We start from the raw sequence: 23499 nt of genomic DNA on the forward strand, positions 1-23499 counted from the left end.
AATTGTAAATTAAGATGACTTTCTTTCTGTGAAAAGGCTTTTTGTTTTCTACCTTCCCTTCCTCCTCTTTCCCCACCCCCCTCTTGAGTCCAGATTCAAGGGTGTCTAATTTGTTTATAACTCCTGTAAGTTGGTGTTTGCATTATTGTGTATGAAAGACTTGAATAAGTGATACAGGCTTCTTTTTTCATTTGTGTGCTAAATTTTCTAACAAAGTTGAATACAGCAGAGCTCTTGTTTCAGAATTGTTTACTAGGCTGTAACGATTATATGTTTAAAGAATATTCTCAATATTCTACACCTGAATAATAATTTTGACTAGAAAATTTTGTTGCCTAAACCTGGAAAAATATCAAAGTACCTTGCCAGAGCCTTTGGTACATGTGTTAGCGACTGACAATGGAGTTCAACAGAAATCTGTTTAACTCTTGTTACTTTTCATTTTCCAAAGTGTTGAAATTGCTGGGTTAGCTTTCACATTTGCTTGCAGCTTGCAGAGTTTAGCAGCTGGTTCTGTGGCTGCAGTCAGTGTAAGAGGGAAGGAGCTCCATGTTGCAAGTGATCTGCTGCGCGGGGTTGAGATTTGACAGGAAGGTGTGTCGAAATTTTGAGGGCATGATGGGGAACAAGTGACTGCCTAAAAAAAAGGGTAAATAAATATTTATTAAATGTGGAATGTAAGCATTGCAAATAATTGGTAAATGTAAAAATGGAAATGGCTTTTATGTATTCAGTAATCGCAGAATATTAAGGTTTGGAGACCTAAAACTTTAACATACCATGAAATGAAATTTGATCAAAATGAATCTATTTAACAGTCCTGTAGTGACGCATCTGTTACGCAACTATAGCTGTTTCTTCCAGGATTTCTTTCAGGATACCCTGTTCAGAGCATAACAGTGGTTGTTTTGATACACGTTGTTACTACAGCTCAGCATTAGAAATACTTGAGTTCACTGATTTTAGCAGCTGTTATGGTCATCACTATCACTGTAGATAATTGCTGACCTTCTGTTTTTGGTGTTTTTTCAAGTAAAGGTGTTTAAGAGGAGTCATCCTTCAAAAAAGTATGTATAATCAGGTGTTAGTTAGAAATAGAATTTCCTGATGACCTTGTGACTTGACAAGCCTCTGCTGAACTTTGGCTGAAATTTGAATTTTGAACATTGCCAAGGTCACTGGGAAGTGCAGAAACTGATAGGTTAGTGGTAAATCAATGTTAGGTGAATTTTTGTCGTGCGTGTCCCAGAAGTATAGAGATCCTATGTCAAGGATCAACCCCCTCTATCTTATTCTTGACCTGGATATTTGCTATCTAATGTCATGTCTTCAAGGTCTGTGCAACGTTGCATCCCATTGTGTGCTGTTGACTGTGTTTCTGTAATTAACAAGTGGTGTTTTTTCTTTTTTCAAGCAGGGAATCATTAGCAGAGTGACAGAATCAGTGAAAAACATTGTACCAGGATGGCTGCAGAAGTATTTCAATAAAAGTGAAGATGAATGTGTAGATACAAATGAATCTACAAACCAGGAAGAGAGTCCAGTAAACTATCACCATGATTATGCAAATGAAGATACCATAGTGATTGATGGGAGAGTCACGCCTGAATCAGCAAGAATTAATTTAGAAGGTATGTGAAAAATCATTTAGTATTCTGGCCATCTGTATTTATCCACAGATTTGTAGTTTTGAATCTAAATTTCTAAGGGAAGCTGGAAGGAGCATTTTGACAGAATTAAAAAAAAAAAAACAACACACAAAACAAAACCAAAATGCCCCTTCCCCCAAACTAACAAAAAAACCCCCAACAACTGTTTGTGAAACTGTCTTGGCTTTAAACTGTAAATGTAATTGTGAAACATACTGGAGGTTGTCTTACAGCTCTTGGAAGTCATCAGTTAACTTCAGGTAGTCAATTAGCCAGGTGCAAACTATTGATACTATTCATTTGCAAGAGTGCTGTGTTACATTTTCTTTTTAAAAGGTCTGGAATGCAAGTCTATCTAATTGCCTAAGGTAATAAAAACATTAATTTGTTTTGCTGTCCTCAAAACAAAAGACCAGATGCTAGAATGCCAGAGGAAAATTCCTTCTCATGTCCTGATTTTTTTTTTCTCCTTTGGGCTTCTTCAATCCATTTAGTAAGGTTCCTTGTTAGTTTAATGGAGAGCTGGGGAACTTGGTTTATGACATTATTCTTTTCTAAATATTTGGTAACATTAAGCTATGTGCATGGCTAGTGTGGGGTCTTTGAAAACCTATTTGGACCCTTGGCAAAGAACTTTGCAACCCCTTACTTTACTGTATAAAAGATTAATCTGTATTTTATATCTATGCCTCTCACTGTTTCTGTAGTTCTCCTCTGTAAGTTTGCATATGCTCTCGTTTGAGTTTCTCTTAAATTAGTAGGTTTGTGGTACTTAATTTTTAATAAGGAGAGAAGTTTAGTCTGAGCACATGTACATAACCATCTGTGTGGAAAGTCAGTTGCTTCTGTTGGCAAAATGAAAAATAATGAGGAAATACCTTTGTCACCAATGTAATGTAATTATAAATAAGGAGCTTTATTGCTTTCTGTGTAGCTTTAGCTTGAGAATAAGTTTGGATAAAGGAATAGAGAAGGTCTTCATGAATGAGGAACATGTGTTGGCTTTCCTGAAGAACTGTGTGAAAGGACCTTTCAATAAGAACAGCTGCATGGCAAGCTTTCTAGCTCCAAGAAATCAGGAGCAGATGGACACCCGGAACCTTTTTAGTAGCTTGTGTTGCAGTCTGTGGATGTTGCTATAGTTAATAAGATTTTTTTTTATTATTATTACTATTTTAATTTTAGAAAAACTGTTTCTTCAGCTCTGAGATACCAATGTGCTAGAGCCTGTATTCCTTTGCTTGGCCAGCCTTCAGCCTGATAACGCTTTCTTTATCTCAAACAAGACAGTCCTAAAAATCTACCAGTGCTTTGGAGAACTAATTACTAGTACTGTGGTGGTTATGAAGATTGAACTAGCTAGTTTAAGCTTCAGTGCAAATATCAAGAGGATGATGACTCAAAATCATGTTCATACCCAGAATTCCTGGGAGAGACTGTGGACTTAGCCAGATATCAGGCAAGATACCCATTAATAGCTGTTCTGTTTGTGTGGCAAGTTGGAGCTGTAAGACCACCTCTTGCAGGACACTGGCAGTGTTTACAAACCCTTTGGTTCATGAAGAAAAAATGCCCATTGTGCAACTGAGGCCACAACACTTGCTTGTCCTTAGTGCCAAAACCTCAAAAGTGAATGGGTAGGAGATAATGTTTTGCCTGTAGTATGACCTGATATGGTAGAATTTAGGAGGGAGGATGACGACGATAACACCAAAACAAACCAACCCACCCAAAATCTCTGCAAATACGCATTTTCATGTTATGTATTCAGATTAACATCATCTTTTTACAAGATTATATAAACTGCAGAGTTGTCTGTAACTTGCCATGTAATCTCGAAGTTTGGAAAGCTTATTGCAAGCTTTATCTGCAGAAGAAGGAATTTATACATGTTTTATTTAGTCAAAGACCCAGTGTTAAAGCACTTGAGCATGGGGTCAGAATTTGGTGTTGTAAAACCTCATCATTAACTACTTCTTAATGTGACATTAATACTTAGCAAGCAGTGTTGCTGTTGTAATCAGACAGTTAGATGAAACCCTATCTGGGTGAGGAAGAAGTTAAATTCGGCTTCTCTATTTTTGTGCTTAGAACTTGGCAATAGCATGACTGTTGATAGAAAACAGGTTTTGGCTTCTGTGAGCTTGCCTATAAGAAAGCTAATTGTCTCCCTGTTCTTGTTTAGAACCATCCACAAGTAGATCTGCATTGAACTTCTCAGATGTGTTAACAAGGCCCTCTCTTCATCGGAGCCATTTGAACTGTACCGTGTTGGATTCCCCAGTACCACATTGTCAGCCCTCTACATCTTCTTCACTTGGCATTGGCAGTCCTGGACTGTCTCTTGTAAAAGAAATAAAAGATTCTACCTCTCAGCATGATGATGATAACATCTCAACAACTAGTGGCTTCTCCTCTAGAGCATCTGATAAAGGTAGCTTTCATGTTCTCTTAATTGATTTTTTTTGGTAACATGAAGTACTTTGCGTTCTTTAATATTTCACATCATCTTAGTAAATAAAATAGGTGAATGTCAGCTTTGGATGTTAGAACTAAATTTAATTTTTCGTATTTTAGAAATATATAATCCTGTCACCTTTTTGATAGAACCATGCTTTGGAATACATTTATGAGACCCTGATGTTACAAAGAATCGGTGCTGATAATCACACTTTTAGCTAGGTTATCTCTAAATCTTGAACTGGGATAATAGGAACTGAAGATGACTGTTGCTGTAGCTTGACAGCTAGGTTGATTGCCTAGAAGGAAGACTCACTCAGAGTATCTAACTGACAGCTGGTTAAATGTGAATAAATACAGGTGACAAATAGAAACACGAGAAGTTTTCCTGTGTTCTCACCAGGAGTCAATAAAGGAACTAGTCTGACTGAATAAGTTTTGGGCTGCTCTTTTGGCCTTTCTTGGTAGAAGGCATCAGTTGTCAATACTGCCATGTCTTTTGCTGAATTCAGTAAGGAATGTACACCATTTTAAAGTAAAAAAAATAAACATTGTACTGATGTAGGTGGGGACCTAGGTGATCTCACTGAGAAAGGGCAAACAGAAGGTTTGCAGCTTTTTCTAGTCCCCCATATAAACAGGGATTGAGGCATGCTCAGCAAGTTCTCTGGAGAACATATTTTTACAATTCGCAGTAGTTGTTGCCAGGGTTTAGCAATATAACCTGAGTTCACTAGAGCTTTCTGGTGTGTCTCTATAAAACATGCATGGAAAATAGGTCATTAACTCTGCTATTTCAGCCTTTGGGGGATTTTTCAGGTTTAAAACCTGTGCAATTCTGACCTATGCTGGCCTCTGACTCCTATGTTTTACCAACATAAGAAAAACTTTTATAATTTTAGATGCACCAGTGTTTATACAGTTCCCTTTTATTTTACCATGAAAGAAACAAAAATAAAATTGCACTACATTAGAAGCATACTATTAACTTGTTGTGCATGCTTTTGAAAGATTACTGAAAGGTAATGTATTTGCAGTTCTGTGAACAGATTTCAAGTTCAGAGTTTATACTTGGTTTTCATACCATATGTGAAATTGATCTGTTTGAAGAACTCTGAAGATTAAGATTGTTGGAGAAATGAGTGTTAGGAGACTTTTTCATTCTGTAAGACTTAATTTTCTGTATTAAAGTTCTCTATGTACACAAGGCATTTACCTATAGCATGTGTCGTTTTGGCAGATATCACAGTTTCAAAAAATACTTCAGCACCACTGCTCTGGTCCACAGAGGCTGAAAGATCTCATTCCCTCTCACAGCATCCTGCAGCTAGCTCTAAAAAACCTGCATTCAATTTATCTGCTTTTGGATCTCCCTCTCCTGTAAGTACTGCACAGTATTAATTTTAATCAATTTGAATGTGTAGCCATTTTACTAACCACTTATTGTAATACCTTTCTGTAGTCACTGGGAAACACTTCTGTCTTTAAGACGAGCCAGCTTGGGGATTCTCCATTTTACCCTGGAAAGACCACTTACGGTGGTGCAGCTGCAGCAGCAAGGGAGACAAAAGCGCGACTTGCTCCTTATCAGGTATGAGAATAGTAGTGCAGTGCGGGAGAAAATGTAATTGAAATACAGAAGGGATAGCGCTGCCAGAAGAGCTGTGAGCAAGGAGCTGAAAACATGGCAACAGTTCCTATTTTGCCCCCTCAGCCTACAAGAGTAGAAAAGAACAATTTCTGTGTAAGTTCTTTTTTAACAGTTTACGTAGAAATGCTTGTCATAATGCACAAGAATGACAGTAGCATCTTAGATTCTGCCTAATTGTTTGTAGTTGGGATTTCCTCTGTTGTTAAGTCTTTCAAAAAATTCCATGTTCTGCCATTGTCTGCCTCTGTATTATGTTAAAATAACACGTAAATAAGAACAATGATGGCATAACTTTGAAAACTTGTGTTAGCAGTAGCAAAAGCTACCTGCCTGATACTTGTCTGTAGATCTTTCACAAGCGTGCCTACACTCATGCTATCAATATATTGTATAAAACTGTGCACTCTTTACTATAGTAGTGTCTAAAAGGCAACTTTGCTGATCCTTTGCTCCTCTGTTACCTACAGGGAGGCGTGCAGTCCTAAATGCAATCTCAGGATAAACAATAAAATGCTTTCTATTTTGGTATCATTCAGATAGCTCTTGAAAAGAGTTACTTATCCCTAAGAGTTCTTTGTGTTCTAAAATGAACCAGCAAATTAAAAATGCTGACAACTCTCAATAGCTGGAGTTGAATCTAAAAGGAAGTCAATAAAATCTGGTTCGGTTGGAATGTGTTTAAATAAAAATGACCTTTATTTAAAAAAAATTAAAAGATAAAAGTCAAAAGCAACTTTATTTAAGGAACTAGAAATAAGAGTTTGCTGGACCTATTGTAGCAGTCCATTTCTACCATGAAACAAGGGGACCTACAAGTTCCTGACTTACGGGAAACCTTGAAAACTTGTGGTTTGTTCTGACTTGGTGTTAAATCAAACTTCAGAATGCTCAAAACTTCCTGTAAGTAAGCTAGGAGCCCTCTTTGCTCAGCTGTTTTTATTTTTTACAAAATAAATGTGGATTATGCTGAAAAGAGGAGCCAAAATACTAGGCTTTTAAAGGAGAGACTAGCTTGCTTGTTGCTGCGTGGTGTGGATTGCAGTGAGTCTTGCTTGTGTTTTTCACATGCTGTATGGTCTGCTTCCTGTCTTCACATAGCAGCGTGGTAAGCATGATGTGGTTACATGAGGCGTTTAACATGATTTAAAAACCAAAAAAAGTCACACTGAAAGAAGTTTTTTTTTAATTACATTCAAAGTCATGTGGTGCAAATAAAACAGTTTACTTTTTCAGTGTAATATGTTTAGAACTGTTACAGTTCAAATCGGATCTTTCTGCAATCAACTGTAATCTTGGGGGAAGGGAGGAAACGAGAGAAGTAAAACTAGAAATTCCTAGATGATTGTACACATTGGTTTTAAGATGGTACGCTTACACCATCATGAAACTCTGAGATCTGTTTTGTTACTGAAAGTACTTTCTGCAGCACAAGCCTTTGCTGAAGTTCTGTTTTCCTGATTACTGGTTCAGAGACCTGACAGGCCTAACATCTTACCTTTTATGACCTTTTACATTTAAGTATTTCTTTTGTTGCTTCATCCTGTAAGTAAGATGTGTGGGGCCCCACTTAAACTTCTATAAAGTCAGTAGAGTATATTTTCTTCATGGCTTGAATGCCCAGTGAGTGCATTTTTCTCTGTCATCATGAGAGTATTGGTTATATCATCAGTGTAGCCGTAGAGCATAAAATACACACGTTTAATTCAAAATCAAGCATCATAACATTTGCAATGCTAATTTTTCAGCCACCAGTAAGAAGACAAATGAAAGCTAAACAAGCAAATGTGCAATCCTATGGTGTGACAAGCTCCACAGCGCGGCGCATCTTGCAGTCGTTGGAGAAGATGTCAAGTCCTTTGGCGGTAAATGGCACTCCTTTTGTTTTATTTCATGTGTTTGAAAAACATAGTAAATGTGCCAGTTTAGGATGAAGATATTCCTTATGTAGTGTCCAGTTTAATTTATTGCACTGTTTTTTCAACAGGATGCTAAAAGAATTCCGTCTTCTGTTTCTAGTCCACTGTCTTCTGTAAGTTGATCACAAAACCCCCATGTTTTTGTTGGGTGGAACCCTCTCTTAGGAAAAAAATCATCCTCTAATATTTAGGCTTTTTTTCCCCTTTAGCCTGTGGACAGGAGTGTGCTGAATATTACTAGCTTCCAATCCAAACGAAAACAGGTAAGAACCAGTAACATCTTAAGCTGAGATAGATAACTTTCTATGCTTTATAGCTATTAGAAGAAAAGTCACAAACCTCAATGACAGCATACATATGATTTCAAATTAATATTAGCACTGTGTGAATTATAGCTGTCTTGGCTGTGTGGAAATTGCTAAAAATATCTTTTCTACCCATATTAGATGAATTAGAAGATTACTCAGGTTAAGAATGATGTTATCTTTATGTGATAGTGTCTTGTTATGTCAATCAAGAACAACACCTCTAGAACACACAAAGTAGTTTTATCTTGTCCTGCAACTTGGGGTTAAGTTGCATGTTAATCTTTTTGTTTAGGAAAGCTTTGTCTTGCAGAAACGATCAGAAATAGAAAAATATTGATTGAATGATTATACAGACCTTGTGCAGATTTCCATGTTCATTTCGAGCAGAAAAATAATACTTATGTTTTTTATTACTGCTCAAGGTAAGGAGAAGGAAAATTGTTAAATGTTGTCACTTCTGTAACCTCATGTTCCTAAATTCCTATTTGGAGGTAGCACTGAATTGGTGATAATGCTGTGGTAAATCATTATTTCCTTCATTTTTGTTAAAAAAAAAAATTAAAACTAGTAATGTTTTTTAATCACTTTAATTTGGTGTATCATTGAGCTTATTAAATTGTAAAGCCCACAAAAGGCCACTTTAAGATCGGGCAACCAAAGGAACAAAAGTGTGGTTTTTCCTCCATGCAAACTTCATCTGCTGTTTTAATGAGAAAATGGACAGAATGTCTCAAGAAGTTTCTATGCTAATCTCTTGATTAGAAGTACAATTAATTTTACAGTCACTTCAGAGTTTACAAACATCTTGGATTTTCTGTACCGTCTTTCGCCATAGGCTAAATTACATGCTCTACTTTTCAACATTCTTGTAATTTCTTTACCATAAATATTATCCAAATAATTGAAAACAAAGCTGTTATGGATTCTTAGTTAAATCATGGGACTACACCTGTGATGAGGCATTAAGAAAGATCTACCAGATTTCCAGCATAGAGCCTGACGTCAGTTAGAAAGTGAATGTTGCACACAGCTGTCACTGGGTAAAAGTAGAGAAATTGTCTGTTCATAATACTAGAATTCATAAAGTTTGGCAGGGGAAGGGTAGCCCTTGATGAGAAGGGGAGGAGAGGGTTGAGTGTGCCAAGGAGATGGTTGTATGTTTTCCTGCTAAAGCAAACGTATGGTTGACAGAACACTTGAGCACTCAGGCAAACCTTTTGCAGGTATTTTTTGTGGTATTTTTCTTGTTTCAAGGATCTGCAGCAGACAGAATAGCTCTTAGTGTATTAAACATCTGACTGGGTGACTTTTATTTTTTTCATTGTACATTCCTAACTAATTTGATACCCTTCTACAATAAGGTCACCTACCTAGTGGGTGAAGGGAAGGCAGCAGATGTAGTTCTCTGGAATTTAGTAAGGCTTTTGATACTGTCCCTGACCCCATCCTTCTGGACAACTGCGGGATGAGCGGGTACATAGTGTGCTGGGTGAAGAACTGGCTGAATGGCAGAGTGCAAGGGGTTGCAGTGAATGGGGCTACACCTGGCTGGCGACCGGTCACCAGCGGTGTTCTTCAGTGTTCAATTCTAGGGCCAGTTCTGTTCAATATTGTTATCAATGATCTGGAGGCAGGAGTTGAATGCACCATTAGCAGGTTTGCTGATAATAGGAAACTGGGAGGTGCTGTGGACTCTCTTGACGGACAAGAGGCCTTGCAGAGGGATCTAGATAGATTGGAGTGTTGGGCAGTCATCAATGGCATGAAATTGAACAAAAGCAAATGCTGGGTCTTCATCAGTAACATAAGACAGTGGGATCAAGTGCACCCTCAGCAAGTCTGCAGAAGAAACCAAGCTGAGTGGTGCGGTTGACACGCCTGAGGGATGGGATGCCATCCAGAGGGACCTGGACAAGGTTGAGAAGTGGGCCCATGTGAACCTCCTGAGGTTCAACAAGGCCAAGTGCAAGGTCCTGCATCTGGGTCGGGGCAACCCCCAGTGTCAATACAGGCTGGGGGATGAAGGGATTGAGAGCAGCCCTGCGGAGGAGGACTTGGGGGTACTGGTGGATGAGAAGCTGGACATGAGCCGGCAATGTGCACTCACAGCCCAGAAAGCCAACCGTATCCTGGGCTGCCATAACAACAAACATGACCAGCAGGTCGAGGGAGGTGATTCTGCCCATCTACTCCGCTCTGGTGAGACCCCACCTGCAGTACTGCGTCCAGCTCTGGAGTCCTTGTACAGGAAAGACATGGACCTGTTGGAGCAGGTCCAGAGGTGGGCCACAAAAATGGTCAGAGGGATGGAACACCTCTCCTGTGAGGAAAGGCTGAGAGAGTTGGGGTTGTTCATCCTGGAGAAGAGAAGGCTCCGGGGACACCTTAATTGCGGCCTTTCAGTACTTAACTGGGGCTTATAAGAAAGATGGGGACAAACTTTTAGCAGAGTCTGTAGCGATAGGACAAGGGGTAATGGTTTTAAACTAAAAGAGGGTAGATCCAGACTAGATATAAGGAAGAAATTTTTTACGATGAGGGTGGTGAAACACTGGAACAGGTTGGTTGCCCAGAGAGGTAGTAGATGCCCCTTCCCTGGTTCAAGGTCATGTTGGAGAGAGTTCTGAGCAACCTGATCTAGTTGAAGATGTCCCTGCTCATTGCAGGGGGATCGGACTAGATGACCTTTAAAGGTTCCTTCCAACCCAAACTATTCCACAATTCTGCACCTGGGACGGAGTAACGCTGGGCACGAGTATAAATTGGGAGAGGAGTGGCTGGTAGAGCAGCCCTGCAGAAAGGGATCTGGGGGTGCTGGTTTGACAGCAGGCTCAATGGGAGCCAGCAGTGTGCCCTGGGAGCCAGGAGGGCAAACCCCGTCCTGGGGGGCATCAAACACAGCGTGACCGGCCGGTCAAAAGAGGGGATTATCCCGCTGTATTCACCACTGGTGCGGCCTCACCTTGAGTACGGTCTGCAGTGCTGGGCCCCACAATTTAAGAAGGATGTGGAGGTCCTTGAATGTGTCCAGAGGAGGACAACAACGCTGGTGACGGGGCTGGAAGGCATGTCCTGTGAGGAGCGGCTGAGGACTTTGGGCTTGTCTAGTTTGGAGAGAAGGAGGCCGAGGGGCGACCCCATTGCTCTCTGCGGCTTCCTGAGGAGGGGACGTGGAGAGGGAGGTGCTGAGCTCTCCTGCTTGGGATCCAGTGACAGGATGCCTGGGAATGGTTCAAATCTGTGTCAGGGGAGGTTTACACTGGGCGTTAGGAAGCATTTCTTTACCGCGAGGGAGGTCAAACGCTGGAACAGGCTTCCTGGAGAGGTGCTTGATGCCCTAAGCTTGTCAGTGTTTACGAGGCATTCGGACAATGCCCTGAACGACATGCTTTAACTTCTGGTCAGCCCTGAAGTGGTCAGGCAGTTGGACTAGATGATTGTTGTAGGTCCATTCCAACTCAACTATTCTATTCTGATTCCAATTCTATTCTGTTTACATTTAAAAACAGCAATGGACCATCCTTCACACAAAACAGGTTTGTGAACTTAGATAAACATCATTTTACTCAAGGTTTCAAAATGAGTGTAATAATTTTTAGAAAGAAGTACTTTTATTCACTTTATAGATAGTACAGCATGAATTTTATTACCAAGAGTTGGGAGATGCTGTGGAATTAAAGCTGCATTGTAAACACAGTTTTCTGCTGCTACTAATTTAAATAATAGAATGCATCCTAAGTCTGATTCTCCTTAAGACTGCAGATGGAGCCTTTGGTAAATCTTGTAGCCTTTTGGGGTCTTTCTTGTTTCACAATTCAGTTAAGTCAGTTTTGCAGAATGTACAGTGCTTTCTGCTAAAAATTAACTCTGAAAATGCTTTGACAAGGAAAGTCAAACCAGTACTTTTAAGTGCATCTAATGCAAATCTAAAACATTGGAACATATATTAATGAATGAGACTATTTCAAAATTGTTTTGCAACTTTTTTTTTTTTTTTTTTGGAAGTGTAACTTCAAAGGAGGAAAATGTAGGAAAAATGAAACCCGGAAGCCTGTATAATTAGCTGCTTAACACTTTGAATGTTAAATTAATGGGTTAAGCCAGTAGAAATAATACCACAATGTGGGCAGAGGAGACGAAAAAATGGGACCATATTATAATAACATGAGTTATTTTGATTATAGTAACATGAATTATTTTGTCTATGAAGTTAACTGCCAAATTCTGAAATAGGATTCAGTCAGACTTTGGCTACTTCTGTAGCTTTTTGGATTTCATAACTGGTTTTCTGGTGATTTCCCTCTGTAAGCTAAATGCTTTCAACACTTCCAAATAATTTTCACTGGGTACTGAGATTGATGGGAGGTTTATAGTTCCGTAACTTTTTTCATCAGTAGATGCTGTGGTAATTTGGGCGGGTGCAAGGATAAATTGATTGCTGCTTTTCTTTCAAAGATGGAATCGCAGCATCCACCTGTCCAGAAACTCGTGACACCAAAGGCAATCTCTCTGTCAGTGAGTCGGACCCAGTATTTTAAACCGTCTCTGACTCCAGCTACTGATTCTAGCAAAATTCACCAGAGGCTAGATGTAAAGCACAAAGTAAGTAAATTTTCTGGTCATTATCTGCCTGCTTTTTACAGCCTTGGATTGTCTGTAACCAATTATTCTAGTAAGGTGCTCTTTCTTGGCAGAGTACTGATAGTATGTTTGAGGTAAGCATTAAGACAGTGGGAACCATTGTGAAAGAGGTACCTTGAGGTTTTACGGGTTTAATTTTATTTTTGGAACAGTAAGTGGCTGGTGGTTATTTTCAGAACGTGATAATGTGCTATTGGGTCAGGCTGTTCTCAGTGAAAGAATGTTAAAATACAGAAACAACACTTTCCTTTTTGTATGCTCCTGTACACAAAGTTGTAACTGATGGAACATGCTGACGTTATGTATAAACTCTTTCAGGTGAGCTATGGGCTCCGAGTGAGATTTCTGACAATTACCCATTATGATCACTTTGGTGTAGATGGAGTCCCTGATAAACCTTCCTTAAAACAAGATTGGTATCTCTTTCAGAAAAAAACCAGCCATGGTTCCAGTATCAATCTGAATGTAAAAATTACCAGGTGTTAAATCTATGGGATTTTTAGGCCAGAGATCAAAGTGGATAGTCATAGCGGTTAGGGAACAATATTAAGTAGATGAGGTATATTTAGCGGTACAAATAAAAAAAACCAATACAAAACATGTGTGATTGGTTGTCTTCGCTTTGTGTATAGTTTATAAATGCAATCAGATAAATCTTGAAATAAATCGAACTTAACTTGCAGGGCATGAGAGAGAAGAGTTTTCCTGCAGAACAGCAAGTAAAACCATCTGAAAGGTATGAGAAGTCTATTCATTTAGAACACTTGAAAGAAGAAAGCTCTCTCCTTTGTCACTACAGTCTGCATGCCTCTCTTCTTTTGGAAGGGCAGTAACAGTTCTCAGTAAGGGAATGGAAAATACAGTGAAAAAATTGTATTATTAGAGAGTTTAATCATTTGTGCATCTTGATGTTCATTTGGGGGGGAGCTATTAGTTTCAGCTGATTATTTAATTGCTTGGAGTCTGAAAGCTTTGTCCTAAAGGAATTATTCTTTCTGAAAGATTCTTTATAAGGTGAAGTGACTTACAGTTCAGGAGTATATTTAATTTTTAGTTTTTTTTTAAAAAAGCAAAAACCTGGAGGAAGATAATTTTTTTAATGCTCCTTTCATGGCAAAGTCACTTGTCTGCTCTGTGAGTTTGCATGAAAAACAGGAGCCCTTTAGAATCATCTGAGGCCAAATGCCAACTTGTCTCTAAAACACAAAATTCCAGGAGAGTTGTTAATTATATTTCTTCTTGAGGAGATTGTCTTGCATTACACTGTTTGCTTGATTTAGATAAAATGACTTCACCTCCAGATAATATTGATGGCTCTCCCTTATGGGCAACTAGTCTTTTGGGTAATGCTTGAATTAAGACACTTTGCATTCAAAGGATACCTTTTTTGGAGGATTCGTCCCTTTCAAAGAACAGTAGGAAGGAATCATATTTGTTGTCTCTGTTCATCTTCCAAACAATTCTTATGTTGCCTTGGGCATTCTTCGGCTTGCAAAAAAACCCCAAACCAACCCTTTGTTTTGGCATCTAATAGTTTGACTTCACAGCAACGACCTTCTCAGGGGTGTAAGAGATGGGCTCTAAGGTTTTGGTACAGGTACTAACAGATGTTAGGTTTTAATTGTGGGTTTTCAAACTGTTCTAAATTGCCTTTGGTAGAATTCCTTTCTTCTCCACGTAGAAGGGAGATTCAGAAGACTGATACTGCTTTTTATTTGGTTCACAAGTTTTACTGCTATGTTATACTTTTGTCTGTAGAGTAGATGGTCCTTGGTTTAAAATTCTTTTACAAAGCCAGTGTATGTTGGGTATCATTGTCTGGAGCAGAAACGCAACACTGATAAGGGGCAGCTGGCCAGAGTCCCTTTGTGCAGCTAACCTGCAGTACTTTGGTACTTCTCTGTTCAGCCTACCAAAGGCTATTTAGTTTTTAAAGCTGGGTCAAAATTGTAGATTGGACTTACTTACTTGAAGACAAAAAACTGTCTTTGCCCCTTAGAAGCTGACAGGTGTTAACAGAAAAGAGGAATATGGGCTATTATGGACAGGCTATAATTGTCTGAATAAAGCTCTATTTTGACATAAGATTTTTTTTCAGAATTCGAATTGATTGTCAGTTTGGATTAGAGAAAAGTTTGAGCATATGGCCTTAAGGATCTGGCTTCCTCTCAGTGGTTACAGTGCTAAGCAGACTGTTTGCAAGTATCTGACAAGTTTAGACCAATTCTCTTCTTCAGTCTTCTGGAAGCTTGACCTGGTGTCTTCCACTGTGATCAAATGTACTTTTGTAATGACTGACTGCTTGCCTGCAGGATAAGCTTTGATATGGTAATTTTTTCCAGGGATTCTTCATTCTGATGCCATACTGCTTTTTATTGTTGTTATTCCCTAGTTCACTTCTGTTTTGGGGTGTGGCGTGGATTTGGGGGGGGGGGTGTTTGTTTGTTTGTTTTGAGGGTTTTTTTGGTTTTTGTTTTCTTTTTCCCTTCCCAGTTGGATTAGGAAATCTTCCTGGTTTGGATCTAGGCTTTTGTGATGAACAGAGAAATGCCTTTGTATGCCTTACAAAAGGGATCTGTATTCATGTCTGAAAAGACTTCTGGAATGTTGGCACACCCAAACACCTCTGCTGCTTCTGCTGATGGCCCCAGGAAAGCCAGAGCTGCTGCTGAAGCTTTTGCCGTATTAGCTTGCCACACAAGTTTAAGCCTCTCTATTCCATAAGAGCTGTTGGCAGTGTTTCATAGGCGCATGCACGCACGCTCCGCCCCGCCCCCCCCCATTATGTATTTTTAGTTGTTCTTTTATATCCCTGCAAAGATACATGCTCATCACAGAATCAGAGAACTGGCAGTCAAAATTTCCACTGTCTGGACTATTAAAAGGAAACATTAGAAAATAACAATCTAAATCGGTTCTTCTATTTCAGGTCTTCTGGCTTAGTCATCATTCCTTTATGGATGTTGTGACTGTTTCTTGTGTATGTCCTTCTCATTGCTGCTCTTACTAACGCAGCTTTTGCTGTTTAGAACATCAGATATTTACCAGCACTTAGCAACTTGTGGAACAGTTGTTCCTGATTCTGATTAGGTGTCAGTTCTAGGGCTAATAGTGGCTATAATAGCTTGAAACAATTAGTTGATAAGTTGATTTTATTCCCCTCTCCCCTTCCTTAACCTATGTACTATTATTCTGTGCCAGCAATTTGACCTACCCCACATTCGGTACTCCTGCATCCAACGGTCTGTCCTCGGGAGGAGGAGTGGGTGGTGGCGGCAAGATGAGAAGGGAAAGAGGAGTACACTATATATCAAAACCTGGACAAGAACAACAGGTAAGGGACCCTTAGGTTAATTGCTCTCACTAACATTACTGAAGTAGCTAGCTAGATATGCCAGTTTTACTGCCTCGTAGTAATTTACATTAATGCCACTTCAGTTTTGTGGGTTTTTTGCTGCAGGTTGCAGGGCAGGCTCTAATTTATTTATCTGTTTAAGTCCCTCAACTTTGGGTTCATATTTTTGAAATCTTTAGTCGTATTATCTTGGAGATGCTTCATACTATAAAGTTTCTCACTAGCAATTGAATGAATGAATTTTGGTGGAGATATGTATGTATTTATGGTCATGACTATCCTGAAGATTATTTTTCTGCATGGATGTTACATAAAGCTGCCTACTACTGGATCTTAAATATAAAAAAATTTAAATCAGTCTTCTTGCTGATGCAAAATGAAGAAATAGTAAATGCTGGAGAGTGTTTCTATAATACAAATGGTCTGAATGTTGAAGTCCAGTAGGCTCGTAAAATCAAAACTGTGAAACATGTAAGCTGTAGGATACATCAAATTTCTGTAGTAGCAACTTAGATCTCTGCTTTGTCACTTCTGGGTGGATCTTGGTACTGTTATGCAAATTGTGATTAGATTGTCTATTCTCAATTAAGCCCTAACTAATCTAATCTTGGTAATCGAATAGTTTAAAAGGCAAGGATAAGACCAGAAGTTTTTAAGGTACACTGGTTTCTGAGTTTTAAATTTCTATCCTGATACATGATATAAACTAGATTTACCAGAGTATCATCTTCTATGCTGCTAGCCAGGCTTTCTTTTTTGACATTTTGTGCTTTCGTTTGGTTTGGGGGTTTTAGTACTCTGAAGAACCCATATACTTCTTTAAACATTTTCTTTTTCCAAGTTCACTGCAGCAGTGACTTCAGAAACTTTGGCAGCTGTCCTGCATAATTTTGCAAGAGGAACACTTTCTCATTTGTCTTGAGAGTGTACTCTTAATTGAAGAGATGAGAGGATAATTAGAAAGGGTGATGTTTCTCTAGATCTTTAAAGTACAGGAAACAAAAAATCTGATCTGTGCCCCTCTGTTCTGCACAGGTAACAGTTTTGAGCTAACATTCAGTATTCTTACTGGACAGGTGATGAATGTAGTATCACATGGACACAGGCCTGCCATAAATTAAAATGATGTGACAGACAGAGGTGGGCAGGTTTGAATTCCTTTTGAAAACTTGCTTTGTCGTAATCTATAGATCTCTCTGTTATATTTAACTTTGTTAAGAAATCAAGGTAGACAGGGTGGGAAGGTAGTATGTCTTGTAAAAAAGAAAAAATAAAATTAACAACTTTTTAAAAGAAAGTGAAAAATTAAAATTTACAACAATTAAAATTTACACGTAGGAGGTGGAGGAACCAGTACTACCGAAAGTACCCCTACCCATCAGTACTGCATCGCTGCCTTCGTTCAACTTTAGTTTTCTTGGCAGTAGTAGTGTCTCATCGTCACCAAGCTCTGTTTCAACAGCAGCGATGAACAAGGTAAGTCTTTGTTGTATATTGTGAATACTTTTTTAGGATGAGTATACATCTGCTTTGTTGCATGTTAACTTCTTCCGTGGCGCTCATGAAACTAACCAACATTAGTTTATATGCTGTTGAATAAATCAGGGTTGTATTCCAATGTGGAGGTGGGGGGAGGCATAAAGTTTTTGATTCTGCCTCTGTCCATCTTTGCAAATTTTTAGTTAACATAAGTGTATAACTGCTTCAAATGCTATGGAGATTTTGTTGGGATCTTATGTGAGGTTAAGTTATTAAATTAGAGGTAGCATTAATGGTATAAGCCTACTGCAGAATATGAGCCTAGGGTGCAATAATTGGAATATTATTGCAGTAAAATAAACATTCATCTGTTCTAGAGTACTTGAAATATTTTTGTATGTTTTGAAGCAGATATCTGCTTTAACATGTTGAGGTATTTGCTGAAGCTCAGACTACAATTGAGCTGAGTTAGTTTAAGGTTCTTAAGCTGCCTGGTCTGCTTTTCCATATATTTAATATATTTAGATCTAAGTAGCATCTCAGGTTTTTTTCTCTTTGTTTATGGGATTTGGTTTTGATGATACTGTACTATATGCTCACTTGCAAGCTTCATTTTCTTTTATTATAACTCTTATCTGTGGATTAGAAATAAATATTAAACATCAGATCTCCCAACTTCACTGCAGAACGTCTGTGAGATAGTGAATTCAGGTAGCCGCTATTGTTTTGCCAGAGTGTTTTTCTGTTAGATACAAACCTTAATTCTTTTGAAAATACAGGTGCAACCAGCAAGTAATGTTGGCAGTCCTGTGTTCAGATTTTCATCTCCAATAGTGAAATCTACTGAGGCGGAAGTGCTACCTCCGTTGTCTGTAAGTAAAATAAATAAAGCTCAACCTTTTCTCAAGGCTTTAGTAGAATATTGCAGAACAATAAAGCAGAATTGGCCCTGATAATGGAGAAAACAAATATATAGGTTTCTGGCTTATAATTTGTCATCCAGCAAGTATACTAAAAGTTTGAGGACTGGATTTCAGGCTATTATTTGTGTGTGAAACTTGATTAAAGTTCCTTTAGTTTCAGAATCTGAAAAATCTCTCTCTTTCATAGCAGATTGGGTTTACATTTAGCGTTCCTGTTGTAAAATCAGCAGAGCTTTCTGGATCCAGTGATACACCAGTGACGTCCTTACTTACTCTAGGTAACAGAAATTTAAGCATTTCAGATCTGAAGCGCTGATTTTCTTTTTTCTGTATATTAAATAGTAAATCTATCCTTTCTGAGCATATTAGCAATTCCAGGCGAAGTGTGTTTTCAGTGACAGATCTGCTTTTAATCAAATCGTAATTATAAACTGTTGTAAATAAGGTAGAATTTTGAAGATTCTTTTATAAGCATGAAACTTGGAAATTCTTGGTTCTAGCAAATGTGAATATATTTTAAGTGGATTTCTTTGTGAAAGGTGTTTTTTGTTTTGTTTTGTTTTTAAAGATACCACTACTGTAAACAGCACCAGCAATAAGAAGAAAAAAGAAGAAGAATACGATGGCCCCTCCAAACCTGCGAAGGTCTTAAAGGAAGGAAGTGTGTTAGACATTTTAAAAAGTCCTGGTGAGATAATGAACTCCTAAAAAGATATTGCGCCAAAAATATGCTAGCATATAACTACATTGATTTTTTAAAAATACACCGCAACAACAAGAAAAAACCCACTTTGTCACAGTTAATGCAATGTTAGCCATAAATACAAACATAGGAGAGCATTATGTTAAACACTGCATCTGTTGGGGTTGATCTCCCTTTCTAAGTGGCTTTTATTGCTGAATGGAAAATGGCAGCTTCAGACCAGATGCATTGCTTCTCCTTTATGTGTTAGGATGTAATTGTAAATGAAGTAAAGGAGAATTAGTCAAATAATCAGTATTTCATTTAAAAAAAATAAAATTTATGGAATTGGAAAGGAAATGTTTGTAAAACGCTTTACAAACATTCCTCTCCCACCTTCACTATCTCTGGAAATTAAGAATAGTAAAGACAATTTCATTCCTAAAGATGTTTCAAAAGCTTCAAATCTTTTGGCCTTAAATGATAACAGTTACTATGGATTCAAATGTAAATTTTAAATTGAAGTGGGCTGTTTCACTTTAACAACCCTTTTCTAATTTTTATTTTTAAGTAATTGCAGTTGTTTTCAACTGTTTAATAAAGTGTGTGTAGGTGATGTTTTTTGTTTTAAGAAAAAGGACTTTATTGAATTTGATCTTTTCCCATAAGCCTTCAGTTGTATCAGGACTTTTTTTTATCAAATCTATATACCTCTTAAGAAGACAGCACCTTTTTATATTGGAAAGAGCTAAGTGAGAAAAATACATTGTGCGGGTTTTTTTAAGGAAACGTCTATGAGTGAAGTGACATTAATTTCCTTTATCGGTTTAACAGAAGCAGGTTCTAAATCCACACCGTTCAAAGACTCTACTTCTGATATAAAAAAAACCCAACCCCAAAACAACAACATAATAATAAAAAAGTGAAGTCTTCATTTTAGCTTTACAAGCAATTTGTGCTGCTATTTGAGATGCATTGCTGTGGCATTTTCTTTAGTGTTTCCATATTGGTGGGGTTTTTTTCTGTTAAAATTGGCACCTTTAAATAAGGAGTTGGCCTGTGTCCAGTGCATTTTGAACAAAGATTACAGATAACAATTGTTCTGTTGTCTTCATTTTTATTACTTAATTAATACTCATTATCTGTGCGGAAATACCATGTGGATTGCTGCTCCAAGTACCAACTGCTGCACAGCTACTAAAGTAAATGTGAGTCATCTACTATGGCAGAAATAGCTTTAGAAATTTGATTTGATTGGGCATGGTGTCTTAAAATGAAATTGGATTATTTCTAGTCCATGATGGACAGTCAGCTGTCAGTACTGTTTGTTCACACTTGTATCTACCAGTGAAGATTTGTATTTAAAACTTTCTTGGAAATGAAGAGTTAAATCAAGCTTTAAATAAATGTTCTGTTGTGTCCTAGTGCAGCATATGAAATTTCATCCCTTTAGATAAGATTTCCAGGGACTTCCTCTTGCAGTTAGTCAGAATGTATAGTTGTAACCATTGGCATTTGGTTTAAATTTATGCTGTCTAGTATTCTAAGTAACTTACATGTGGTGAGGGTACTGCTTTATCAGTAAGATCTCTTCCTGTGTTTTTTTTTTTTTTTTTTTTTTTTTTTTTTTCCCCCTAGGCTTTATGGCTGTGAAAACACACTCTTCTACATCTGCTCAGCCTGTTACAAGCACAGTGGTCTATACAAGGCCTGCAATAAGTAGTTTTTCTGCAGGTAAAGACACCCCTAAACAAGCATCCTCATTTTGGCACTCTGACACATATGACCCATGTCTGCAAAACCAAACCACAGATGGCAAATGCGTAACATGCGAAGGTGCTAAAGTGTCAACAGTTGAGAGTACAAAACAGACAATAAGCTCAAGCCAATGTGTTGCCTCTAAGGCAGCAGTCCCTACAGCAGGGACATTGGGCTTTGAAGACAAATTTAAAACAGCATCCAACACGTGGGATTGTGATACCTGTCTGGTCCAGAACAAACCTGAAGCTACAAAATGTATAGCATGTGAGACACCAAAGCCTGGAACAGGAGTAATGCCTGCTCTGACATTGCCAGTGGTCACAGACAACTCGGTGACAGTGACATCCTCCTCCAGCAGCACTGACACAACAGTCACTATGGGGTTTGGAGACAAATTTAAGAAGCCAAAAGGCTCTTGGGACTGTGCAGTGTGCCTTGTACCAAATAAGGCAGAAGACAACAAATGTGTAGCTTGTCAGTCCGAGAAACCAGGTGTGTTCTTTTTTCTGTTGTTTCAATCTCAGTGTCTGTGCATTCTTTGCAGAATAAAATACGTTGCATATAAAAAATATTTTCAGCAGCATGGCTCTATGCCAGACAGGATGGATTAGTGCCTGTCTGCAGGAATGGTTACAGGCACTTTTGAGGTCTCAACCCAGATTCCAGCATGTCACATGAATTGAACTGATTGTGAAATGTATTAATGCAGAGCTGAATTGAAGCAAATATACCCCTTTGCAGCTGGCGAGGAAGGATGACTAAGCTGGATGCCTTAATTAATTTAAAACCAATTTACTCATTTTCATTGGGGAAAAATGTGAACTCCACAGAAAGTGTTAAAAATTACTGGGTTTTTTTCTCTTTCAAAATGTAAGTAGAAACAGTGTTTACAGAACATGGCTAAAAATGTCAGCATTTTGTGTGTATTTGAGCAGAGGTATGAAGCCAGATTTCAAGACAGTGTAGTTTTTAAGTAGTTGTCTTACGCTAAAACAAAATTGTATGTTCAGCTATGGCTATGAAGGCCAGTGGTAGCCTTCCAGAACATGGGTGACCTTGTTCTTGAAGGTGGAGGTCCTTCCAGACCTTGGGGAGGTGTGCACCTTCTTCAGTGCAGCGCTGGGTTGTTTCCCGTTATATGTGATTGTAGTTGATTTTGAGTGTGGTGGGTTTATTGTTTTTAGAGCACAAAGAATTATTTTAGTATTAACTTTCATTGGCTCTTAATATCATTTAATATATACTATTATGTCAAAAAACACCTTTGCAAATATACTGGGGGGGGGGGGGGGGGGGAGTGCAAAATCTAGGGTGGACTAGATTGTGCTTTTTGTAATCATCCTGTAGAGTAAGAGTGGAATTTCTTCAGATAAGATAATGCATTTCAGAGGGAGCTTTATTCTCATGGACTTTGAGCCTCAGAGTGATCAGCTGGCACCTTTGTCTGAGACTCTAGCCATTGCAAGGAGGAATTTTGGAAGTGTGAGGGGTTTGCTGTGACCATCGTGGTGCAGAGAATTGCACAGTTATATTACATCTGTCAAGGGAGTGAGTGAGGCAAGTAAAATGAGAGGATAAAAATTCGCTGGATGTGCTGTGGAAGAGAAGACCCATTCTGGTCTTCACTGTTTTGAATTTGAGACATTGTCTTCTGCCTCTGTCTTAAATGCCACCCTCAGTGGTTTAAAACTGTGGGTGAACATGACAATTATGTGATGCTTTTGTGCCTTCTGGATGTCCACTTCAGTCCTTACACTTATGGAGCTGAAGCTTTCTGTTGGGGTGCAGCATCAAGTGACATCTCTTCCTTTACAGGGGAGAAAAATCAGAAGGCAAGTGTTGTCTTTTGGGCCTCTTTATGGAGGTTTGTGCTGCTGTTGAAGACACTGTAGCTTGTAGTGAACACAGAGTTGTGGGTTTGGAAGCTTTTTGTTCCTCTCTGGTGGTTTGGTGGGGTTTTTTTCGGGTTTGGTTTTTTTTTTTTTTTTTGTCATGGTGTAGTTTTGAACATGTCTGTCTTTGCTATTTGGTGATGAATCATTCTGATAAATTCTCAGCCTCACATCATTTTACAGCAATCATTAACTTGAGCGGTGCTAACTTTGACTATGGGTTACTCGTGCCACCAGAAATTATTTTAGTAGTTTTAGTTGAGAACAGTATCTTTAATTTACATCTGAAATATGTTGCTGTATTGTATAAACTGCAGTTGCTGTTCAAATGTCATTGGTTCAATTTATGCTTAATCTAGATGTTTCTATTGTTTACATTCTCGGATGGAGTTTGACTGAAATGAACTTGCAGTTTGATGGGGTTTTTTTACTGTTACGCTTGTCCACTTTGTATTTTAGTGAGCATTTAAGAGTTTCTTAAAAAGTTCATATTCACTTTATCATTTAAGCAGGATGATTAACTATCTTGCTTATTTCTCAGGGAGTTCAGTGCCTGTGACCAGTAGCAGTGTTTCTGCATTTTCTGCTTCTGCTGGAGGATTTCTGGATTTAGACAAATTCAAGAAGCCCGAAGGAAGCTGGGATTGTGAGGTCTGCTTGGTCCAAAACAAAGCAGAAGCTACAAAATGTATAGCCTGTGAAAGTGCAAAGCCAGGCACCAAAGCAGAGCTCAAAGGTAATACTTAATCAGAAGAACAAAGGTGTCCATTCTGCAATTTATT

The 23499-nt window shown here is 38.4% G+C and overlaps 1 protein-coding gene across 4 annotated transcripts in view; it reads left to right on the forward strand.

Moving 5' to 3' along the window:
• Positions 1-23499, forward strand: part of NUP153 (nucleoporin 153) — a 46437-nt gene that overhangs the window by 14456 nt on the left and 8482 nt on the right. For 2 of the 4 annotated variants that reach the window (XR_005930810.1, XM_030041686.2), the window contains exons 2-17: positions 1418-1631; positions 3835-4083; positions 5350-5489; positions 5572-5700; positions 7506-7622; positions 7745-7789; positions 7886-7939; positions 12440-12586; positions 13309-13361; positions 15827-15959; positions 17319-17456; positions 18239-18331; positions 18570-18660; positions 18951-19070; positions 20703-21317; positions 23259-23453. Coding sequence is in view for 3 of the 4 variants with exons in the window: in XM_030041686.2 (XP_029897546.1) it covers positions 1418-1631; positions 3835-4083; positions 5350-5489; positions 5572-5700; positions 7506-7622; positions 7745-7789; positions 7886-7939; positions 12440-12586; positions 13309-13361; positions 15827-15959; positions 17319-17456; positions 18239-18331; positions 18570-18660; positions 18951-19070; positions 20703-21317; positions 23259-23453 (2533 nt within the window). In the remaining variant the exon portion in view is untranslated. The remainder of the gene's footprint in view (positions 1-1417; positions 1632-3834; positions 4084-5349; positions 5490-5571; positions 5701-7505; positions 7623-7744; positions 7790-7885; positions 7940-12439; positions 12587-13308; positions 13362-15826; positions 15960-17318; positions 17457-18238; positions 18332-18569; positions 18661-18950; positions 19071-20702; positions 21318-23258; positions 23454-23499) is intronic. The other 2 variants (XM_041118296.1, XM_041118297.1) reach the window with 2 other exon arrangements.

The sequence above is a fragment of the Aquila chrysaetos genome, chromosome 18 (assembly GCF_900496995.4).
Source record: "Aquila chrysaetos chrysaetos chromosome 18, bAquChr1.4, whole genome shotgun sequence".
NCBI classification, from domain to species: domain Eukaryota; kingdom Metazoa; phylum Chordata; class Aves; order Accipitriformes; family Accipitridae; genus Aquila; species Aquila chrysaetos.